Source organism: Syngnathus acus, chromosome 13 (assembly GCF_901709675.1).
Source record: "Syngnathus acus chromosome 13, fSynAcu1.2, whole genome shotgun sequence".
Classification (NCBI taxonomy): Eukaryota; Metazoa; Chordata; class Actinopteri; order Syngnathiformes; family Syngnathidae; genus Syngnathus; species Syngnathus acus.
In genome coordinates this window covers 3360719-3385744 of record NC_051098.1, presented here as the reverse complement: position 1 = coordinate 3385744, position 25026 = coordinate 3360719, and the positions used below count along the sequence as shown (strand labels likewise).

The 25026-nt window shown below is 42.8% G+C and overlaps 1 protein-coding gene across 5 annotated transcripts in view; it reads left to right on the top strand.

Annotated features, from left to right (window-relative positions):
* msi2b (musashi RNA-binding protein 2b) overlaps window positions 1–25026 on the top strand; it is a 145482-nt gene that overhangs the window by 72096 nt on the left and 48360 nt on the right. For 4 of the 5 annotated variants that reach the window (XM_037267496.1, XM_037267494.1, XM_037267498.1 and 1 more), the window contains exons 8-10: window positions 16472–16554; window positions 18292–18406; window positions 23551–23625. In XM_037267496.1, the coding sequence (XP_037123391.1) occupies window positions 16472–16554; window positions 18292–18406; window positions 23551–23625 (273 nt within the window). Of the gene's footprint in view, window positions 1–16471; window positions 16555–18291; window positions 18407–23550; window positions 23626–23814; window positions 24680–25026 lie in introns of those variants that run through there. The other variant, XM_037267497.1, reaches the window with a different exon arrangement.

Sequence of the window (25026 nt, the reverse complement as noted above, 5' to 3'; positions counted from 1 at the left end):
TAGTTTGGCTGGAAGAGGGTCGAGTAAACATGTTGTTTGTTTAGCCGCACTAACCAATTGTGTAAGCCTTTCAAGGGACACGCTTTTAAAATTTGAGAGGGTTGTTGCATGATCATCAGCGTTGGTAAACGGCGCGCTCGACCGAGCGATTGGAATGGTATTCTTGATCTCGTCCCTAATGGATTCAATCTTTTGAGCAAAAAATTTCATGAACTCGTCAGCTGAGTGGAAGGAACTATCGGGGGTCGGCTGGCGTAGAGTCAGCTTTGCCACTGTATCAAATAGGTGTTTCGGATTGTTTTTATTGAGATTAATAACTTGCGAAAAATACCGAGTTTTTGCTAAGATAAGCGCATCTTTATATTTCAGGAGGCTATCCTGCCATGCCTGATGGAAAACCTCAAGTTTGGTTAGACGCCATCTGCGCTCATGCTTTCTACATAATTGCTTAAGCGTACGCGTTTCATCTGTGAACCACGGAGTAGGCAATCTACGGCGAGTTTTCAGACATAACGGCGCCACAGAGTCAATGGCATTTAACAATGTCGCATTGAATTCATTTGTAAGATTATCAACAGAGCCGGTGTATGCGGGAAATATAGCGGTTGCCGGCGACAGTAACTCAGATAGCGCAGTTGCAGTCATGGAGTTAAAATTACGGCTCCTATAATTCCGATTGCTCTCTTGTCTTTGACAAGGAACTAGAATTTCAAATTTTATTAAGTAATGATCAGACAAAACAGTAGTGTATGGCAGTACTGCTATATTTGAGGTTGCAAGTCCTCGGGATAATACCAGATCTATGGTATTTCCATTCTTATGCGTTGCTGCCTGTACGGCTTGCGTAAAACCAAACGTATCAGTTAAAGTCTGAAACCGAAGTAAGTGGCTCTGACGGTAAATTCATGTGGATGTTGAAATCACCCATGATAATTATATTATCCGCATTGGTTACTAGATCAGCCACGAATTCTGAAAATTCATCCAGGAAGCCAGAGTAAGCCCCGGGTGGATGGTAAATAACAGCAAGATAAAATGATGGTAAAGCGGTGGATCGGACAGTGAGAACTTCAAATGTTTTAAATACGTTGATCGAACGAGGCCTAAGTCTAAGCTCGGAATTCGAGATGAGGGCGACACCCCCACCCTTTTTTCGAGGACGCGCCACATGCGAGCTCACAAAATTTGGAGGCGAGGCCTCGTTAAGCGGCAGCAGTTCATTAGGTTTTAACCAGGTCTCGCAGAGACCAAAAACGTTTAGATTATGTTCCGTGATGAGGTCATTAACGAGAACTGCTTTCGTATGAAGCGATCTAATATTCATAAAACCGAGTTTAAGTGTAATCGGTCGATCAGGGTGCGTATCTATCGAAGGATATTTAAACGAGATGCGAGTAGGATTGTGTTCTCTAGGCGTGACATCACCTCTCGAATGTTTGTTAGCGCGGTGGGACGATACGACCGTGGGAATCTGATAGTAAATATTTGTTACACATGTAAAATTATCTGAAACAGGCACCGTTTCATCAGCAAAACCGGTCGGGGTGGAGTGATTGGATTTGTCTACTACCCCAGTAGAAAGTGTGTTTATGTGTACTGTAGCACTATTCAAACTGTCACGCTCTAGTCTACACGAGGAGCTATGTGCATGCTGGAAGTCTAGCCTAGCGCTAGTTAACTTTAGCTTAACAGACTCCAAACCCATCCTGACAGGTGGTCTAATCACCTGTGCCCCGGCCTGCTCTAAAGTGACCTGTCATGTGTGGCTCAAACAGTAATCTATATTCCTAGAAAGAGTGAAGGCGCCTTCACGGTTAGGGTGAAGGCCGTCCTTCCTCAGCAGGTCGGGGCGGCCCCAGAAGGAGGGCCAGTTATCTATAAAATACAGTCCCTGCTTTTTACAGAACCCAGCCATCCATCGATTAAGGGAGACTAATCTACTAAACCTCTCATCAGTGCCTCTCCCAGGCAGGGGGCCAGAGACAAATACTCGATGCCGACTCATCTTTCTGGCGAGATCACAAGTCCTCGCTATGTTTCTCTTTGTGATCTCCGATTGCCTCATCCTAGTGCACAGATGGCTTGATAATACTATTGCTGATATAATAGTTATTTGATATCTAATTTATATCTCGTTATATGGGCCTGTGGAATATTTTGAAGTGCAAGCGCCGTCAGCTGCGCGCACTCATTGTTGACAAAGGACGATCGATGGATTTAATGATTTGGAGTGACACAGATGGTTTGATAACATTATTGCTTATATAATAGTTATTTGATATATAATTTATATATCGTTATATGGGCCTGTGGAATATTTTGAAGTGCAAGCGCCGTCAGCGGCGCGCACGCGTTGTTGACAAAGGACGATCGATGGATTTAATGAATTGGAGTGACACAGATGGTTTTATTAACGTGTTATTTATGTAATAGTTTTTTGAATAACTCTGAATTTTACGTCAGAGCCGTTCTCAGCTCTTCGTTTGTGTTTATGTCACGTTAGCATACCTATCGTTTAGCCTGTTGTTGCTCGTTCATGACTGCTCTTGGTGTTGGATTTTGTCGAATAAATTGCCCCCCAAAATGCGACTTATACTCCGGAGCGACTTATATATGTTTTTTTTCACATTTCTGGGCATTTTATGGCTGATGCGACTTGTACTCCGGAGCGACTTATAGTCCGAAAATTACGGTACTTGTTTGTGCGGAAATACTTAATCTCCAGGCTCTGTTCAGTTTTGTTTTAATTAGACTTGGAATAATAATGACAGCAATAGGTTTGCTGACAGTAACTTTACAATGTTGCCATGCTTACAAATTATGTATTCCTGGTTGTATTTTATCTTCTCCCTTTTGACCACAAAAGTAGAGCAGTGAACTGATATGTTTTCTTAATAAGGCACTGGTGGCTAGTTTTGTATTGCTCAATGACTTTGACTTATTACTTTGTTGTTGTTGTTTTTTGCTGCTCCACTATTGCAGTTGTCACCCCTCCAGCTATTAAACTCTTCTCCTTGGAAAACAAGAACGTAGCAAATGAAGCTTCTTGCTATTGATTCTTGCACTGCCTTATACTCTCCAGGGTTCATCTCCTTTCCAGTGCTTCTAATTACAGCTGCCAACTGCAACATCTTGCTTTATGAAATTTCCCCAAGGGCAAAGTCATGAACACTCCTTCAGTTGTGTTTGAATTCTTATGCCCATCTTCTCTTTGTGCATATGTCTGACTGCTGGGTCAAGGATTGGGATGGATAATTAGAAGACAGAATTGTTTTTCCCAGAGAGCTTTCATTATATCTGAGTGGTTAGGGTTGTCACACTGTGTGGTGAAATAAATAATGTACAAGAAATGAATGAGGAACTCCTCCTCTTCTTCGCTCAAAGAACCCTAACACCCCCACCTCCACACAAACGAACAAATGCACGCAAGATGCATAGGACAATGCAATATTTAGAATTGAGTCTGAACCCAGCATTAGTCTGTTATTATCTTGAATTAACTTCTTTTTTTTATAATGTGAGGCTCATTTTGTTATGATAAGAGCTTCTGTAGAATGTCACTGATTTAGTTGTACTCCATCCTTTAAGGTGTTTTGTGGGTGTCGTATGATCAAGGAAGAACAAGTTATTCGCAGTGGAACAACGTCTGTAACAGCGCCAACTCCCCTCTTTATTGACTCTCCCTTTCAGTGTGCCAACAGCTAAGTAGGAGAGTGAAATTAACGAGGCGTTATGTCATAGTGACTTACATTATGCATGTTGACAGGTTCTTCTTCCACATCTAAAGATGTTTTGTAATTGGAAAAGTGTGCAGAACGAGGATACATAATCTGTTCTTGTACTTAAAGCGAACTTATGTCATGTTCAAGTGGAAAGACATCTAACCAATAGGCTTCGAACAACATTTTGTATACGGATTTTACAAAATAACTTTTTACCATGATCTGCCCTTCTTAGGATGCTACATATAAATCAAGGCATGTTTGGAACGATGGCTATAGCACACTGAGTCTTGGCTTTAGTTGGTTAAATGGACAGACACATTTTTACATGAACCACACTGTAGTTTGCTGATTTACTAGTGCATCTCTGGTTAGTCTGGTAAGCTTCAATATGTCACCATGGCCAAATGTAATTCCAATTCTGAGGAAACTTAATTTCATAAAATTTGTCCAACATTTTTGGGAAAACTATGCCTTCCAAAATTCACATTTTGGATATTGAACTCTGTGTCTGAACGATGGTCAAAATGTATTATTTAACTGAATTTTGGTCAGTTCCCATTTAAAAAGTACTGAAGGGAACAGAGGCGGCTCGGCTCGGTGGTGCAACCTGTTAGCACATCCGCCTCACAGTTAATAGGGAGTCGGTTCGATTCCACCTCCGACCCTCCCTGTGTGGAGTTTGCATGTTCTCCCCGAGCCCGCGTGGGTTTCCTCTGGGCACTCCGGTTTCCTCCCACATCCCAAAAACATGCTTGATAGGCCCACTGAGCACTCTAAATTGCCCCTAGGTATGAGTGCGAATGCGGATGGTTGTTCGTCTCTGTGTGCCCTGCGATTGGCTGGCAACCAGTTCAAGGTGTCCCCCGCCTACTGCCTGATGACCGCTGGGATAGGCTCCAGCACACCCGCGACCCCTGTGGGTCAAAGCGGTACAGAAAATGGATGGATGGATGGATGGATGGATGGATGGATGGATGGATGGATGGATGGATGGATGGATGGATGGACGGAACAGAAAAACATTTCACTTGTGGATGACACATCTCTTAATCTCTAAACCACCAATTACTACAGTATGTCAATAAGGATCTGTAGCTGCCCCCACAGCTCTGCAAAAATAATTAAAATATTTATCGTGTTGCCAGAAAACAGGTTTACTACCATTTGCTTTTGTTGTTCGCTGCAGCGAGTGGTGTAGGCATGTTTAACCTCCAATGCCAAGTCGTCCCATGATGTGGGGTATAAGGTGTTCGATATTCACAACGCACAGTTCGTGTTGAAATAATTACTTGCATGCATTTCATCAGCCATGACAAGCGTAATCAAATATTTGTTTGTCTTGGGCAAGATCCCCACTCATAGCTTGTGTGCTAGCAATCAGCAGCTTCACAATTGATATTCAAGACTGTGAATGCTGAGATCGAGAGCAATAAATCCATGAAGCAGAGTGATAACACCATCCACAAGGCTTCAGTGTCTCATTTGTCACACACCCAGATTGCTATTAAAGTGGTCTACGAGCATTACCATCATCTAATTAGAGAAGGCTCTCTGTCTATCTTCACTCCGAGCCACCTTTCTTTCTCTATCTCTTTCGGTTTACCTCCCAGTCATCTTGTCTGCTTCTCACGCTCTCCCTGTCTCGTGAATGCTAAATTGTTGATCCAGGAAAAAGCGTCCTGTGATTTTTGGATTCATATGTTATGTCTATTTCAAGTCCAAACTGTATTGTTGTCAGCTTAAATACATTTTTCAGTTATTTTTAAGAAATCAAACAACAAAGAGTTTGAGCAGTGAAATAGTTGTCCATGTGTGACTGCTGTAGTGGAGTGAACATGCTGTCCATATGATTCTCTCAAAAATACCCCTTATGTATGTACTGCATAAACGGTTACCGAATGATGAAGAGCAGTGATGATTGAGGACAATACTTTTTGGCCACTGCACAACCAATGTCTTGTGATAATTGTTGGATGTTGATCAAAGTACAAACGTAGTATAAAGATGGATAAGAATAATTACCATAATTTTCGGACTATAAACCGCACCGGACTATATGCCGCACCAGCTAAAATCCGGGGATATTTTAGTTTTTTTCTTATATAAGCCGCACCGGACTATAAGCCGCACGTGCGCACGAGTTATTTACAAAGAAAGACAATACACAGAAAGCCTTTTTTTAGTTTTAATAACATACTTTAACATGTCTTTCTAAACGCTGCCTGTGACGCAGCAGTAGTACCGCAGTAACACTGAAATGTGCACGCGAGTTATTTACAAAGAAAGACAGTACACAGAAAGCTTTTTTAAAGTTTTAATAACATACCTTAACATTTCTTTCCCAACACTGCCTGTGATGCGGCAGTAATACCGCAGCAACACGGAAGTAACACAGCACTAATAGGGCTGGATTAAAAAAAACATACTGGTAAAAGTCACTGAGACGCGGCGGTAACACAGCAGCAACACGGTAGAACAGCACTAACAGGGCTGGTTAAAAAAGCATACCAGTAAAAGTAAAAAAAAAGAGCTTCATCGTCTTCATCTTCGTCCTGTGCACTGAAACCATCGAAGTCTTCCTCCTCAGTGTCCGATTGGAATAGCGTTAGCTATCCTTCGCCACACACTTTCTCAGTCTCTCTTTCGTCGTCGCTTTTATGCATTTCTTATAGCATTTTCCATGATAAGGGTCTGTTCATGCTAATTTTATTCATGCACCAAGCGCTAAATTACATTAAACTAGCGAGCGACACGTATAGCTCCAGAGTAAACGTAATCGGGAAATAAATAAAAGGGTGACGCAACACAATGTCATCAACATCGACTGCCTTTAACTTAAAAACAGCATCATATGCATTTCTTTTGTCCCCCATAATGACGGTTTGTGCATAAAAGCTTCCTTTCAGTCATGTCCGTCTTGATCTCGTTCTGTCTCCTGTCTCTTCTTTGTGTGAATTATACGGCACTATTTGCCTAGCGGATACACATGCGATCAACACACCACTTTTATCCCCAGTGACCGTGTCATATATCCCTCTGCCCAGCAAAGCGGTGCTGCACAACAGCGGTCCAAAACCTTTTTACGAGTGTATAAAAGTGATCAAGTCATCACAAAAAATCACAGGAAAAATCCTATATAAACCGCACCAGACTATAAGCCGCAGGGTTCAAATTTTGAGAAAAAAGTCGCAGCTTATAGTCCAAAATTTACGGAAACTAATGTGTACTTTTCTCATTTTTATTCAAAAGGGTATAAAAATATTTGATATTTTGGTGTTAAAATATGGCAAATGTGTCATTAGGCCAGTGGTGTCAAACAAATGGCCAGCGGGCCGGAACCGGCCCGCAAGGAGGTTTGATCAGGCCCGCGTTTGATCAGGCCCGCAGGATAGTTTAAAAGTGAAAAAATGCATAAAAGACACGGAATTAATATTTTGAATAATATGCAATTCATGGATTATCCGCTATGGGGCACACTGTTTTGATCAGAGTAGAAGACAACATTGTTTTGATCAGAGAAGACAGACCCAACACAGCAGACGGTAGCAATGCGCCAATTGCTGCTTGTTGCGACGTTGTTTCTACCCTGGTCTCTACCCCTCTCCTACACCCTCGTTAGCCAAAATGTCATTATCCAAACGGAGAACAGTAGATACAGAGTGTAGAATTTTCAATGAAAAATGGACCACGTCCTATTTATTTATAGAAATGCACGGAAAACCTTTGTGCTTGGTGTTTTTGCAACAAGTTTTGATATTGAAGAAATATAATATTCGACGCCACTACGAGACTCTTCACAGCGAAAAATATGACGGCTTGCAAGGACAAGTGAGAAGAGATTAGATCAACGAATTGCAGGCGGGTCTGAGGAAACAGCAATCAACTTTCATCCAGAGCCGACAAGTCAGTGAAGCAGCGGTAAAAGCCAGCTAACTAATTGCCAGCGAAATAGCATTAGAATCAAAGCCGTATTCCGATGGTAACTTTGTTAAACGATGCATGATGAAGGCGGCTGAACTTGTATGTCCCAAGAAAAAAAGTTAAAAAGTCAAGTTAAAGTCCCAATGATCGTCACACACACATCTGGGTGTGGTGAAATTTGTCCTCTGCATTTGACCGATCCCCGTGTGATTTTGATCCATCCCCTGGGGGAGAGGGGATCAGTGAGCAGCAGCGGCGCCGCGCTCGGGAATCATTTGGTGATCTAACCCCCCAATTCCAACCCTTAATGCTGAGTGCCAAACAGGGAGGCAATGGGTCCCATTTTTATAGTCTTTGGTATGACCCGGCTGGGGTTTGAACCCACAACCTTCCAGTCTCAGGGCGGACACTCTTCCACTAGACCACTGAGCTGGTTACGACAAGCTTTTGCTAATATTAGCTTGACGAAGAATACTATAGCAGAGAGGATTTCGGACCTATCAGCAGATTTAGACAGCCAATTGAAACAGAGTCAAGTTATTTATTGCATTTTCCGTTGCAATTGACGAGAGCACTGACATCACAGATGTGGCACAACTGGCCTTATTTATTCGTGGAGTTGATGAGAGATTGACTGTTACTGAAGAGTTTCTTGAGTTGGTGCCAATGATGGACACCACAACAGCCGAAGACATTTTAGACATTTGTCTAAGGAAATCTGAGGTGTTTCATGAAATGTTTTGTAAAACGAATGTTCATTAAATTTCAACATTTTCCTAATGTTCTTGTGCTTCTTTACACTAAAAAAAAAAAGGAAAGACATGAGATTCTGGTGATTTATAGCAGACTATGGTATAATTTTAACAGTCCGGCCCACTTGACATCTACCGAGGCCGCATGTGGCCCACAATGTGAAATGAGTTTGACACCCCTGCACTAGGCCCATAAGCACAGTTGGGCATTTCATGGATATCCTATTGTTTGTTTTCCTTTCATCCATACACTGCATAATATTGATTTCTACATGTGTGTACAGTAGTTGTTGGTTTGCATATGTTAACATGGAGTGATGGTTACACAATAAACAATGTTCAACATGTGAGGAAAAAAGATTGTCAGTTCTCAAGTGCATTAATAATGGCTTTACAATAAATATAACAGCTGGACATTCTCCTTTTTATTAGGCTCCTTTCAATCAACACAGCCTTCTAAAGTGCTGGCACCACTGCACAAATCAACTGTAACCTGAAATTTACAACCAGCCCCTCAATTCTGTCAAGTCACAAAAAGAGTGATGCGTTTTACTGTTAGCAATAATACTGTAATTGCCCATAAGCAGGCGTGTATGATTCTTTTCTGTTTTATCTTTGGTCACATTCAATAGTTGCCTTTAAATTCATGCATTTTATGGTTTGGCAGACTGTATTTTTGCATTCTTCTTTCATACACTTATTTTTCCTAAGGATTGCATAGCCCCACTTAATTAGGGTGTTAATCTTGATAAGAGGTATTTTTCCCAATTTCATCAAAAACAATGTTTGAATTCAAATGTAATAATATTTGCCACTGCCTTTGTATAAAGCCATTTTCTACCTCTTCCTCAATAAAAGAGAGAACAAATAAACAAAATCTACACAGTTGTGGACGGGCAAAAAAAAACCTCTAGCTAGAGTTCAAATGATTCTGAATGTATTCCCTTTACATATGGATGCAGGCCACTGTGCTCATTCAAAACAGCCCCAAAAAAGATCTGTGTTGTCAGAGCAATCCTGTCTTGAAGGTCTGCAACTTTTCCTTTCAATACGTGCTTTATTTTGTGCTCCAACTTACACTGTCAACTGTGGGACATTATATAGAAAGACCTGAGTGAATTCTCATCACCACCCACTGACTCTTTACCCAGTTTGTGGTATTTAGTTGGACCTCACTGATAAATTGTTCCTGACAGCTGATTTGTTTGATGTCAGAAGTAGTGACTGAAGCATTGGTAATGCGGTGCGCAGGAGGAGGAACATAAGAGCTTATTTTTCCGTTATTGCCTCACCTGCATGGGCTATACTTCTTTATTTTTATTTTTATTTGTCAATGATAGGTTGATCTCTTCATGTCTACCTAAAGTATGTGCAACCCAAAGTTGATAATAGAAAATGTATTAAACATTTTGGCATGGTTCTCAAATGAGCACAGGCGGTTGTGCTCATCTTCCTGACCCACCGACCTCATGGTTAAACTTAGACTCACGGCACGTCAGGGTAAGGTTAATTACTAATATACAGCTTTGTCATTTTAAAATAAGTGAATAAACCTTTTTTTTTTTTTTTTCTCCTTTTATTTCCAAATTACAACACAATTATACCAGGTCTACACAATGGCAGCTTAGTAAAACAATGGAATTTACTGTTTTATAAAAATATATGTATATTAAATTCATATTTAACACAACTGAATTACATGGCCCCTTCAAAAAATTAAGTTCTGATATGCAGTCCCGAACTCTGTGATCAGCTTACTTAACAAAGTTTTCTAGGGCAGAGGTCCAGTGCCCAATTTTCACGTAAAGACATGTTTTGACTGACTGTCGAAGCTATGGTGCAACGACATGGAGCCGATGGCAAATACGAACATTAGTGGCGAGCCAGCCTGGCCCTGCCCGCCGTCACAACCATTCTTTTTAGGGTAGTATGCAACCTTCCGCAAGGGTCAAAGTAGCAGTACGCTGTTCTTGTTTACAAAAACGTTAATAATTTTCATGCACTTGAATGTGTCAAAGTCAAAGACTGCTTTATTGTCAATCTCTTCACATGCCAAGACACACAAAGAAATCGAAATTACGTTTCCACTATCCCACGGTGACAAGACATCGTACACGACATACATACAAGCAAACAACACAAAATAAAAACAAGAAGGCACAAAAAATGAATAATAAGAGTGATGAATAAATAATAAATAAATAACAATAAATAAGAGGAGCAAAACGGAGCAAGTGTGCATACATCAGACAGTCAGAATACAGCGCAAAAGTACAGGACGCTACGCAGAAGGGGGGAGAGAGTTCAGGATCCTAACAGCCTGGAGTATGAAGCTGTTGGTGAGTCTGGTGGTGCGGGAGCGCAGGCTCCTGTACCTCTTCCCAGAGGGCAGAAGATCGAACAAAGAGTGAGCGGGGTGACTCACATCACTCACAATCGTGGTCGCCTTGCGGGTGAGATGGGAGGTGTAAATGTCCTTCAAGGAGGGGAGTGAAGCACCAATAATCTTACCAGCCGTGTTCACTATGCGCTGCAGGGCCTTCATGTTGTAGTCAGCGCAGCTACCACCCCAAACAGCAATACAACTGGAGAGGACGCTCTCAATGGTGCCACGGTAAAATGTAGTCATGACGGCCGGAGGAGCACACGCTGGGCCTTCTTCGCCAGTGATGCGGTGTTGGTGGACCAGGAGAGATCCTCACTGATGTGCACCCCCAGTAACCTGGTGCTGCTCACTCTCTCCACCACAGCACCGTCGATGGTCAGCGGCAGGTGTTGGGTGTGACCCTTCCGGAAGTCAACAACAATCTCCTTGGTCTTGTTGACGTTCAGCAGGAGGTTGTTGTCCTTGCACCACGTGGTCAGAAGGTCAACCTCCAACCTGTATTGAGTCTCGTCGCCCTTGGTAATGAGACCCACCAGAGTCGTGTCGTCAGCAAATTTCACCATGCGGTTGGTGCTGTAGGTTGCAGCGCAGTCATGCGTCAGCAGGGTGAAGAGCAGCGGACTGAGCACGCAGCCTTGGGGGGCCCCCGTGCTCAGCATGATGCTGGTGGAGATCTTGTCGCCAACATGTACCACCTGAGGTCTCTGACTGAGGAAGTCTAGTAGCCAGTTGCAGAGGTAGGTACTGAGGCCCAGCTTGGCGAGTTTGCAGATGAGTCGTTGTGGCACAATGGTGTTGAAGGCAGAACTGAAGTCCACAAACAGCAATCTCACATACGAGTCCCTACTCTCCAGGTGGGTGAGGGCCGAGTGGAGGGCAGAGCAGATGGCATCCTCAGAGGACCGTTTGGCTCGGTACGCAAACTGGAAGGGGTCTATGGTGGGGGGTAGAATGGATCTGATGTGCTCCATGACAAGCCGCTCAAAGCACTTCATGATGATGGGCGTCAGTGCCACGGGGCGGTAGTCATTGAAGCAGGACGGGGCAGGTTTCTTCGGCACAGGTACGATGGCGGCAGCCTTGAAACACGAAGGGACGACAGCTTGCTGCAGGGAAATGTTGAAGATGTCCGTGAAGACACCCGTCAGCTCCCCAGCGCAGTCCTCCAGCGCTCGACCCGGCATGTTGTCAGGGCCCGCCGCCTTACGAGTGTTGATAGCGGCAAGCGCCCTCCTCACGCTATCAGCAGAGAGGCACAGGGGCTGCTCTTGTGGAGGGGGAGGGGCCTTCAGCGGGCAAGTGCTGTTCTGAGCGTCGAAGCGAGCAAAGAAGCGATTCAGATCGTTGAGCAGACGGATGTCGCCCTCACAGCTCTGCGGCGCGGGCTTGTAGTCCGTGATGGTCTGAATGCCCTGCCAAAGGCTCCGTGCGTCCTTGCTGTCCTTGAAGTGGGCGGTAATCCTGCAAGAGAACGCCCTTTTCGCCTCCTTGATGCCCCGGGACAGGTCGGCCCTCGCTGTCCTCAAGCCAGCCTTATCCCCCGCCCTGAAGGCTTTGTCCCTGGCCCTCAGCAGCCTGAGGACAGCCCCAGTCAGCCATGGCTTCCAGTTAGCCCGAGTGACGATGTATTTCGAGTGGGTCACATCATCAATGCACTTCGCGATGTAAGAGGAAACAGAGTCAGTATACTCCTCTATATCCGTCCAATCATTGCAAGTGGCCGCCTGCTTAAACATTTCCCAGTCAGTAGAGCCAAAGCAGTCTCGAAGCACATCAGAGGCACCCTCAGGCCACACTCTAACCCGCTTGCGAACCGGCCTGGATGCTTTCACCATTTGTCTGTATACGGGCAAAAGCATAACAGTGATATGGTCAGAAAGTCCAAGATGGGGGAGGGGGGTGGCTTTGAAAGCTCCATTATGTGAAGAGTAGACCAGGTCCACGAAGCCATCGCCACGTGTTGGAAAATTAACATGTCGGTGAAGCCTCGGAAAAACAGACTTCAGGTTAGCGTGATTAAAATCCCCAGCGAAGATGGTGAAACCGTCAGGGTGCGCCGTCTGTTGTTCACTGACAGACTGGTACAGTTCACTAAGAGCCGCGATCCTGTCGCCTTCGATGTTGGAAGGCGGGATGTATACCGCGACTAGCAGAATCGCAGTAAATTCCCTCGGCAGGTAAAAAGGACGGCACTTAATGATCACAGACTCCGCCAGTGGCGAGCAGTGCTTGCATACCACTACAGAGTCCCGGCACCATTCGTCACGGATGTAGACGCATATTCCACCTCCTCGCGATTTTCCCCCTTTTACAATGGCCCGGTCCGCCCGATAGCACGCTAGCCGCTCCAGATGTACAGCAGAGTCCGGAATGTTGACAGTCAACCAAGTCTCGGTGAACACGAGCACACAGCAGTTACGCACTGTCCGGTTCGTAGATCTCAGCAGGCGAACGTAATCCATTTTGTTGTCCAGCGATCGAACATTCGCCAGAAGAATGGAAGGCACGGCCGGGGAAGCTGGGTTGGCCGCCAGCCTGGCCCGGACGCCTCCGCGCTTGCCCCTCTTCAGCCTCCTCGCACACCGCTTCCGACGCTCCCTAACCGGGGGAGGAATAGCAGGCGAGTCCGGCGACGTTTCAGGACGGAGCAGTCCTAGCTCCTTTAATGTCCCCGCTTCAAAGTCCAGAACGCCACAAAACTCGCTTTCGCCGATGTCGAGCAGAACCTGCCTGCTGTACTTGTAGCACGACTCAGTACGACGAGACGAACACACAAAACCTTCGGACAAACACTCATTAAACGAACAAAACACCGTACGGGCGGGACAGAGAGAGGTCGCTGCGTGTGCACGCGCCGCCATCTTGTTTCAAACTGTACAATGTGGAGTTATTAATGTTACTGCACTTTCATTTGTTCAGCTGTACAGTGTGCGTCATTAATGTTAATGCACTTGCAAACTGTACAGTGTTTACATTTGCAAGGCACCAGTGAGGTGCTTTGCAAAATTAAGTTGCTATTAACTTCAATATCAGAAATTAGTGCAGTGTTAGTGGTGTACCCAAAACTAGTCATGAATGTTCATGACAGGAACTTTAATTTCTTAAGCTGTACAGCATTTACATTCACATGGCTCGGAGGAAGTGACACACTATGCAGATGTACATGTTTATTCGTAGATTGTACCAAGTTTAAATTTGCATTAAATAAATGCACAATTGTACAGTTTCCCTTTTATGGGTACAGTCAAACGTCGGTTTTCAACCACAATCCGTTCCAGAAGGCGGTTCAAGAAGTGAATCGGTAGAATTCCGAATCTATTTTTCCCATTACAAATAATGGAAAAAAAATAATCCGTTCCAAGACTAAAAAAAAAAACCGCCTTTTTAAAGCATTTTTTTCATTTGCGCATTTTTGTCCGATCGCGCAACTGCAGCGCACCACCGAACGCGCAACCGTAGCGCGCCGCCGACCGCGAAACTGCATCGCGCTGGTCGCATTATTGTGACAGAGCCGTCGCTGAAATCTAGAAAATATTTTTCAAGTCCTGATGTACTTTCCAAAATTTAAGTGGACCTCAGTGTGCAGGGAGCTTAATTTGGTCCGATCACGCAACCGCAGCGCGCCGGGCGCTCACTGTCGCATTGCTTTAAGAGCGTCTTTGTGTTTTAGGATGGCTTTACTGCTCCCACTTGCTTTCTTTGGAGGCATGATTAGGGGTTAATACAATCCTCAAAGTAACGAAAATACAATAACGAACGGAGTCAGTCGGCATCCGGGCCGCGCGGTTGGTGTTTTTCGGGTCCTTTCGGCTCATCTCGCAAGGTTCGACCTCCGAATTTTGTTCGACAACCGAAGCAAAAAATCTCGTATTTTTTGTTCTAATTCCGATTTGTTCGAGAACCGGGACGTTCGAAAACCAAGGTTTGACTGTATTTTCTTTTTGAGTGACACACATCGTGATATAGTATCATTTTAAAAAATAATCTGACTGTATATTGTGGATATCGTCGATATTGTGTATCGCATTATTGTTGTATCATGGGATAGTGTCACAATATTGAATTGTGAGTTACCCGTATTGTATCCCACCGAGATATATATATATATATGGATATATATAGATATATTGGTTAGCACGTCCACCTCATAGTTGAAAGGTGCGGGGTTTGTTTCCGGCTCCAGCCTTTCTGTGTGGTGTGTTGGATTTGGTTCACAATTTAGGAAGCGCACTATCCGTGCCTCACGGCAAAAGCCAGAGCCAATCACCTGTTATCCAATTTACTCCCTGCATGTTCGTTTTCTTTTGCAATGTAAGGAAAAGACTGAGACACCGAAACAAAATTTAGACTTGCACAGGTTGGTTGAGTTCATTCACAATTCTTGTTAAGAAAGCTCTGTTTTCAGGAAAGTACAAAACAGCGCTGGGCCTTTCGTGCGACCATGCTCAAGAGCAGAAAGTCTCCATTCAGAAAAGGCAACGTTCAAGGTTCTTTGCTCAGCTTATATTCAGTTGCACATGCCGGTGTGGGCCGAGTTTGATGGGTGATGAGTCTTTGGGGTGGGGCAAGTTCGCAGGAGAGTTTGATTCCATGGGAGTGGGTGCTGATTCGGTGAGAGCTGGTTCCGTGGGGTTGGGTGCTGATTATGGGCGATTTGATGTGTGTGGGGGCTGTTGTTTTCCTTTCCGTCTTTCAGCCTTGACGATCATCTTTGGCCGGGTTCTTGGCTGTCTCCCTCTGGCACCTGCTGGTTTTATCTCCAAGTGACCTTCCTGTAAACATTCTCCTCCATTCTTGCACATGCACCCACCTCACCCACGGTTGCCCCTTGTCCCTTCATTATCTTTCTAATTTTGTCATTTTGTACGGACTTATGTGAAGTTTTGGGTGTGACATCATCAATTCGATAATGTTTCCTGACTATGCAAAGTTCTTACTCACTACTTACCATGCATTTGTTTGTTTGTTCTTTTGACACTCCATGTTCTTGTTTGCATTGTCACATTCTTAGTTTAATTATGCTTCTGACCGTATTTTTCATTATTAGTCAAAACATTTTCTTTCTGTCCAGTACATACAATAATGATCCAAGGCTGGCGTCTAGCAATAGGCAAAATACGACGTCACATCAAGCATTAATCATGACATAAGATATAGACAAGTACAAAACATTCTTAGACACCTTGGGCCATGTCCATAAATTAGAATAACATCAGGGATGCATTAAACAGTTTCTTAAGGGTCATTAACCTATTCAGGCACAGTATCAAAAAACATTTGTTATTTCAAAGTGCACAGAAATACATATCGGATCATGAAGTTATAAAATCTTTTGTCATTACCATATATAAAAATGTCTAGTTATGTCTTCTTTATTGGTTTGGTGTGCAGGTATAATTATATGCTTAAAATGTTTCTTTTATTGATTTAATATGTGGATATACTTGTCTGCTTATGTACTTTATTCAATGAGGTTTGAGCATATCTGTTTTTGTAGCTAGGCAGGACTTTTTGTATTTCGACACCATTCCTTCAGGTGTTTATATGTTCTTGTGCCTGTGCCCAGTTACCTCCCACATTCCAAAAACATAAATGTATATATTCCATCCAGCATCAAGTCTACTTTCGTATTGTAGAGTTTTGACCCTTTGCTTTTCTCCTATATCTACCCCTCTATCTCTTCACAGGTTTTGGATTTGTAACATTTGAAAACGAAGATCTAGCGGAGAAAGTCTGTGACATCCATTATCATGAAATAAATAATAAAATGGTGAGTGGCTCCTGTAGTACTTATATTGTGTTTGATTAATCTAGTGTGGCAGCAAATTGACAGCACAAGTTGAATCACACACACATTTGTTATGCTTCTGTAGTATAATGCAAGTCAGGGTCTCCCACTCAAAGCAGGCATTTTGTTTTGGAATTGTTTATGACACTGAAGCTGACAAATATTTTCTCTTGTGAAATCATGAATCTGTATTACATTTATGATGGCCACTTTCTAATAAACAAAAAATTTTTTGAAAGTATACACAATGATGTAGGCAAGTTCTTCCGTTGCAGTTATACGTCAATGAGGCAACCCGGCGCCCTGGACTTTTAGCTCAGCGGTTAGTTCTCTGCGGGTCCAAGCCGGGGATGCGGGTACGATGCCCAAGTAGTGTGTGATTACTTTTTTTTTTCTGCAAAGTCAGGAAAGGCGGACTCGGGTTTGAGCTTCAACCATCCTAATTTTGACGAAATGACAAACACAGCTAGGATTGGCTGGGGAAAATGTACTTCCATCCCACAATGATGCACAAAGCGCAAATGTTGGCAGTGTGTACTGCAATATAATGACTTGATGACCACTGAACGACGACTATATATGACTAAAACGGATTCGTCTGTAGAGGTTAAGCAGGATATCAAAGCTCCCCCTCAGTTTCTTTCAGGCAAAAAGAGAAGTTACCACCAAGGACCACTCCAAATTTCTCTACTGAAACCACGTGACTTATGTATATCCTAATTCTCTGACCTTGGGATAATTAGTCAACCGCATTTTATCAGTATCAACCTCTAATGAGGTGATGACATTTACACCTCCCGTCTCACCCCCAAAGCGACCGCGATTGTGAGTGATGTGAGTCACCCCGCTCACTCTTTGTTTGATCTTCTGCCCTCTGGGAAGAGGTACAGGAGCCTGCGCTCCCGCACCACCAGACTCACCAACAGCTTCATACTCCAGCCTGTTAGGATCCTGAACTCTCTCCCCCCTTCTGCGTAGCGTCCTGTACTTTTGCGCTATATTCTGACTGTCTGCTGTATGCACACTTGCTCCATTTTTGCCCCTCTTATTTATTATGTTATTTGTTTATTTATTATTTATTCATCACTCTTATTTATTCATTGTTTGTGCCTTCTTGTTTTTATTTTTTGTGTTGTTTACTTGTATGTATATTGTGTACTATGTCTTGTCACCGTGGGATAGTGGGAACGTAATTTCGATTTCTTTGTGTGTCTTGGCATGTGAAGAAATTGACAATAAAGCAGACTTTCACTTTGACAACAAAATGAGAATATTAGCTCTCAACACTTTCTTGTCACTGGTGTTGAGCAGTTGAAATGGCAGATTTTTGTATGCACTCAAGGTTACATTGGAGAAAAAGTAAACTAGAATATAAAAAAATGAATACGCTTAAAGACGGTTTAAGAGGGTCTACATGTATCATTTGTAGAAAAATGAACACAAGAATTCTTTTTGAATTGGTTAGAATGTTTGCTGTGTTAATTGTTTTCGTCTCTCATTTCTAACATTGCAAAGTAGCACTTTTTTGGTTTTACAGTATTTGTACTTAGGATATTATTTTCAAGAAAGTTGAAAATTTCATGTACTACATATAATGTAAATTGTCAGAGGCTTTCGGAAGTTGCTAAATAACAAATAGTTTGGGTAGTTTTACTGAAGCTTTTATTTTTCATTTCTATTTTTATTGTGCCATAATCACTCATTGTATTTGCTTCACAGGTAGAATGCAAAAAAGCCCAACCAAAAGAAGTAATGTACCCACCTGGGACACGGGGTCGGGTCAGAGGTCTGCAGTATACAATGGATGCTTTCATGCTTGGTATGGGTATGCTGAGTAAGTAAAATATTCCATTTCAGTGTGGCATGCATACATGCATTTTAGACGCATGTATACGCCTGTATTTTTAATATATCACTAGCCAAGGAAACCCGTTGAAGTCTGCTTGCCAAAGTAACATGTTTTAAAGTTACTGAACTGAGCATTTGTGGTTTCAAAATATTTCAGCCTTGTTCTATTAGTTTTGGTGGGAACGATTGCACTTCGAACTGATAATTTGACCCAAGAAACCGACCTTGGAATATATGCTATTGGAACAATAAAAAATTAGTTTTAACCCCAACATCAACGGCATGTTTGACGTCTAAACGCAAAAACACGCACAAACCTATTGTGGACGTTATCAGGCGCTGGAACAGCTCTTCTGCAGCCCAGAACTACGACAAAAACTTGACACTTTGGATTGAAGTGCCATTGCTGTTGTTGAAGATCTCATAAGAATCATGGGTCCACTCAAAACTGCTACCACTGCTCTATTGTGTCGCACTTTTTGTGTCATTCAAGAGTATGATTCAGAAGGCCATAGATGGCTTGAAGTGGTGCCCAGAAGTAACGTCACTAGTTATTTTTTGCAGTAATGCTTACTTTATTTGTTTAATGTTTGACACTAAAAGCAATTGTATTTTGTTCAACTATTCAGTAAGAGGGAAGATCTCAGCTGCTAACTGTTCTTGAAGCAGCATTTGAAAATTAGCGCTTAAAATGGAATGTATTGTTTGTTAAACTATTCAGTAAAAAGAACCTGAGCCGCAGAAGTGATTGAAGTAGCTTTTGAAAAACAAGCCTGTAACAAAAGTGACTCCTGTTTGTGTTCACATTTGCACTTTAAAGTTAGAACATTAATTCTCTTGTGGTCTGCTCAGTAAAGAAAACATTTTGAAAACTGTAAAAATGTTGATATCAGACATTATTTTATATTCAATCTCATGAGACATCTCGTTTCGCAGGATTTGTGTCTCGTCTCATCTCTATCATCCAATTATGCTTTGCACCCAGACAACTGGCTTGAGTCTCCTTTATTAAAATACAGAAAGGCTTTCTCAATCACGCTACAAGGGTACCTTCTGAGGGGAAATATTTGTGCATTCCACAGTCACAAGTCAGTGTCTGTTTGTCCCCCTTGCACTTGTCAATAATAACACAAGAGAGATGAAACTGCAAAATTATTAGAACTGGCAAGAATTCCTACCTTGTACGGCCGTGTGTTGCAGTGTCACACCGATCATAGAGCAGTCAGCACTAATGTCCTTTTTCTTCTAAATCCTGCTGACAACAACAAATATTGTGTAAAATAATCACACATGAAACCTTGCCTGTGAGAGTTGAAAGTTTCTTCTTTTCCTGATTGGCACGGTTTATTTATCTTCACAAGTAACATGTAGCCGTCTTATCTAATGTGCAAGGATAGCATCTACGGCTAGCACCAGACAGTAGTCACGCTTGAGCCTACAACAGTCACCCTTGCGCCAGTTAGTCTTGTTCCAGTCATATACAGTGGGTTGCCAAATGGCCTTGTCCAGCTTGAGCACGTCTATTTTCCTATTATAAAAATACGTACTTGGGATTGAACATCTGCAATTCTTAAGAGACGAAAGTATCTCCCTGGGATTGAATGAGTTAAAAGGACTATTTCTGACTATTTAATCATACTACAAAAAATCATATGGAGTAGTAATGTGGTTGTCAGTGCTTCTTGAAGTGGAACCACTTAGGATAAGGGAAGAAAGATTAGTGACATACATGGACAGCATATGAATGTGGAAAAGCTGAAGCTAGGAAGAGAGAGGAGCTTGGGGCATCCTAAGAGATCCCGCCCAGTCAAGCCCTTAAGTAAGCGATAAGCCAGGTCTACCTGAATCAGCCCCAACGATAACATTTATCAAGAAGGTAGCTTTTAGTCTCTTAAATAGTGATAGGGTATATGCCTCCTGAAACAAATCCGGAAGACAGTTCCACAGATTGATAACTGATTCTGCTTTTGGAGATTCTGGGAACTTCTGAATCATTGTATTCTAGTCAGCATTAATTCAACTCAAATTGTAAATGGTTATGTTGTGAATAGGCCGCAAAGTAGACCGGGCCTTCTCATGGCCAAGACCACCAAGGTCCAGGCCGACACACTATGTTGGTTTCTCACCAAACAAATCACCATGGAATGGGAACATTTTGCTTTAACATGGGTTTGCGAAATCCTTTAGGAACAAACACAGTGATGAGGAGACTTACATTGTCACCTAAGAAGCTCTCCCAGACCTCGGGTTGTGTTTTAAAACTGCCCTGGACTAGACAGTGTTGTGTCTTTCCAGCTTTGAAGATGCAAAACACCTCATAAACCTCTTAAACCACTGACATCCACACAGCAAGGGTCAACACCAACCAATGTGGCTGGCATCACGCTGTCGTCTGCTGCTGGCAATTAATATGTATATTACATATTCTCATTCAATTAGCAGTACTCCTCTACTGTACCCTATTTATATCCATCCATCCATCCATCCATCCATCCATCCATCCATCCACCCATCCATCCATCCATCCATCCATCCATCCATCCATCCATCCATCCATCCATCCATCCATCCATCCATCCATCCATTTTCTATACCGCTTGTCCCCACGGGGGTTGCAGGCGTGCTGGAGCCTATCCCAGCAGTCATCAGGCAGTAGGCGGGTGACACCCTGAATTGGTTGCCAGCCAGTCGCAGGGCCCACAGAGACGAACAACCAACCGCACTCGCACTCACACCTAGGGGCAATTTGGATTGCTCAATCGGCCTACCAAGCATGTTTTGGGATGTGGGAAGAAACTGGAGTGCCCAGAGAAAACCCACGCAGGCATGGGGAGAACATGCAAACTCCACACAGTGAGGGCCGGAGGTGGAATTGAATCCGCACCCTCCTAACTGAGGCGGACGTGCTACCCAGTGCGCTATCGTGCCACACCCTATTTATATTATACCCTATTTATATTATACTCAATCTTCTGCTTTTCAGTGGATGTTATAATCTGTTTATTTGAGCTGTCTTAGCATTGAGTTGGGTTTGTACATCTTCATGTCATCATGTTGCATATTTTGATGACATTTGTCTTGCATTGACCGTTTTATCTAGTCCACAGGTGTCAAACTCAAGGCCCGGGGGCCAGATACGGCCCGCCACATCATTTTATGTGGCCCGCGAAGACAAATTGTGCATCAAATTCGTGTCATTACTGGAATTGCAAATTGTCTTCACTTTTAATAATATCTGTTTTTTTTTAAATATTTGACCAGTTTTTACTCGTCTGATTTGAAAACGAGTTATTTGTCAGTTTGTTTTGTAGCTTTTACTGTATATAATATGAGGTGCTCATACATTTATTTGGGTTGACAGTCATAATGGCCCTCCGAAAGAAGCTATGAATACAATGCGGCCCGCGAAAAAAATGTGTTTGACACCCCTGATCTAGTCTATACATTTCCCTGCTCATCTGATTTGTACTCACATTTGGGAAAGGCTTGATTCTGTTACTATCTAAATATGTCGGATTCCATGTGATTTTTGTCTTGATGTTTGTTTGAATTGTGCCACTTGGAAGCAACTACCGTATTTTCCGCCCTAAAAGGCGCACCGGATTATAAGGCGCACCTTCAATGAACGGCCCATTTTAAAACTTTGTCCATATATAAGGCGCACCGGATTATAAGGCGCATAAAATAGAAGCTATACTGCAACAAACTGAGGTTGACTAGGGTTGCGGTATGCATCCACTAGCCAATAACCAACGAGCCCTCTGTAAACAATCGCGTTTCTCAAACTATCTCCTATAAAATGATCGGAACTGACTAAAGTCCGATCTAACGCATTGGTACTACTTACCTATGTTTCCCTTCCATATCGATCCGTAGATTTACTCGAAACATTAACAGAGCAGCCTATTTTCACATGAAATAGCCTGGTACGTATAGCAGCTATCGTCATAGCAGTAGCCATCCGCAAAGTCCCACGAGCCTCAGCTCGCAATCGCCCATGAGCCTCAGCAAAGTGTAAACAATCGCGTTTCTCAAACGATCTCCTATAAAATGATCGGAACTGACTAAAGTTCGATCTAACGCATTGGTACTACTTACCTATGTTTCCCTTCCATATCGATCCGTAGATTTACTCGAAACATTAACAGAGCAGCCTATTTTGACATGAAATAGCCTGGTACGTATAGCAGCTATCGTTATAGCATTAGCCATCCGCAAAGTCCCACGAGCCTCAGCTCGCAATCTCCCATGAGCCTCAGCAAAGTGTAAACAATCGCGTTTCTCAAACGATCTCCTATAAAATGATCGGAACTGACTAAAGTTCGATCTAACGCATTGGTACTACTTACCTATGTTTCCCTTCCATATCGATCCGTAGATTTACTCGAAACATTAACAGAGCAGCCTATTTTGACATGAAATAGCCTGGTACGTATAGCAGCTATCGTTATAGCATTAGCCATCCGCAAAGTCCCACGAGCCTCAGCTCGCAATCTCCCATGAGCCTCAGCAAAGTGTAAACAATCGCGTTTCTCAAACGATCTCCTATAAAATGATCGGAACTGACTAAAGTTCGATCTAACACATTGGTACTGCTTACCTATGTTTCCCTTCCATATCAATCCTTAAATTTACTCGAAACATTAACGGAGCAGCCTATTTTGAAATGAAATAGCCTCGCGGGTACAACAGCTATTCGGTGACGCCCCCTGACTACAGTTACCGTAATGTTGGGAAGCGATGCGACCTTGTAATTTACTAGTACTAAAACGTACTGAAACATTTTGGCAGAGCACTGTGTACAACCAATATGGATCAACAAATTCATCAATTGATCCATATATAAGGCGCACTGGACTATAAGGCGCACTGTCGGCTTTTGAGAAAATATTAGATTTTTAGGTGCGCCTTTTAGGGCGGAAATTACGGTACTTTGGAATTGTGCCACTTGAACCATATCATGTAAATTCAACCGCAGTGGCAATCTGTTAGACCTGATTATATACGTAATATATATATACACAGTATACCAAATTCAAATATTTGGTATTTGAGGTTTCTAGCATTTTATTAATTCACACTGCAGTATTAAAATGAAATTTTAATTAAAGATGTTTTCTTCTTCTTCAGGTTATCCAAATATTATAGCGACATATGGCAGAGGATACTGTGGTTTTGCACCAAGTTATAGTTACCAATTCCCAGGTAAGTTCTCTTTTGACATATCTGAAACATAGAACTGATTAAGAAGCAGAAGTGGATACATTTGTGAATCACCATCATATGGTGTGCCCACCTTACAATACACATGTAGCCCTGTCTGTCGCACCACTAAACCGCTGATCCAAGAATCGCCCCTGATTCTTTGATCACATGCAGCTTTTGTTCATATAGGATTGACGTCCAGAACCTGTGAAGTCCATTCCATTTTCTAGCTGACCTTGGTCATCAACAGTGTTTGTCTCATATGATGAGCTTTAATTGCATGTCCCAAGTACGTTGGCAACATCTCACCTGTGTACTCTTCTTTTTACTCCTTGGTAATCTCATACAATTTGTGAAGACTGAAAGAGGAGCTGATGGCTTTCTTGGTTTTCTGTTCAGTCCCACAGGCCCTCCTTTGAAATAATTTTTACCTTCCTATCCATCCTCATCCCCCTCATTTACTCCCCCCTGTGATTTCCTGATAGCAACAAATTGACCTTGGTCTGCAGAAGTGGAAGGGAGGATAGCCTTCATTTTTCTCATGCCTTGCTTATAATAGCTTGCTGACTACATGAGATTCAAAATCGAGTAGTCAACAGCAAGTTCAAGTTTCTACAGAGTGTCTTCATGCAAATGAAGTAAAATACAGTTGGTTCCAGTGGTCTGCTGGTCATGTGAATGTTAAGAGTGCCTCTCCACATCTAAAATGTATGCTATTTTAAGCTTTCTATAGTTAATTTTGCAATATATTTGTAATTGTGAAGGCAATGGCCTTCACACGTGTTATTCATGTACTTTATCGTGTGAAGGCGAACTTTAGTATTCTACTTATTCCGCCCACTTTTTGGTGCCTAACTACCTCCTTATAATTCATCCGATTCACCTCATTCTACTTTTCACTTATTCCAAATACACTGCTTGACAAGCCCACTCGCCCAAGCTCTCGGAAATGAAGATGAAAACGCTCTTGTACGCATTTTTCAGTGTTTCCGGTGGAGTGTTTACTTTGAAGTTCTAGACAAAGTGGCGTGTCGTCGCTAGACCAATCAGTCTTTGGGTGGCTCAACGTATCCTTAACTCACGGCCCGTCTCCTTAGAAACCAGGCCAGATTCGAGGGCTAATTATCGAAGGCTGCGTGAATTTGGACACCAACAGTGCTGTCTTGTCGCGCCGGAAATGACGCCACGTCATCGCCATATTGTGCGTTGAAGGACGCTGCCTATTACCATGTTTTTCGGACTATAAGTCGCGTTTCTATACTATAAGGAGCGACTTATATGTGTAATTATTCACACATTTTTACATTACTGACTTACTAGTATAGTTGATCACTTCACATGTTATTTTCACTTTAAACTGCATGAGGGGGCACTATGGCTGTGGAATAATTGGAGCCTCAC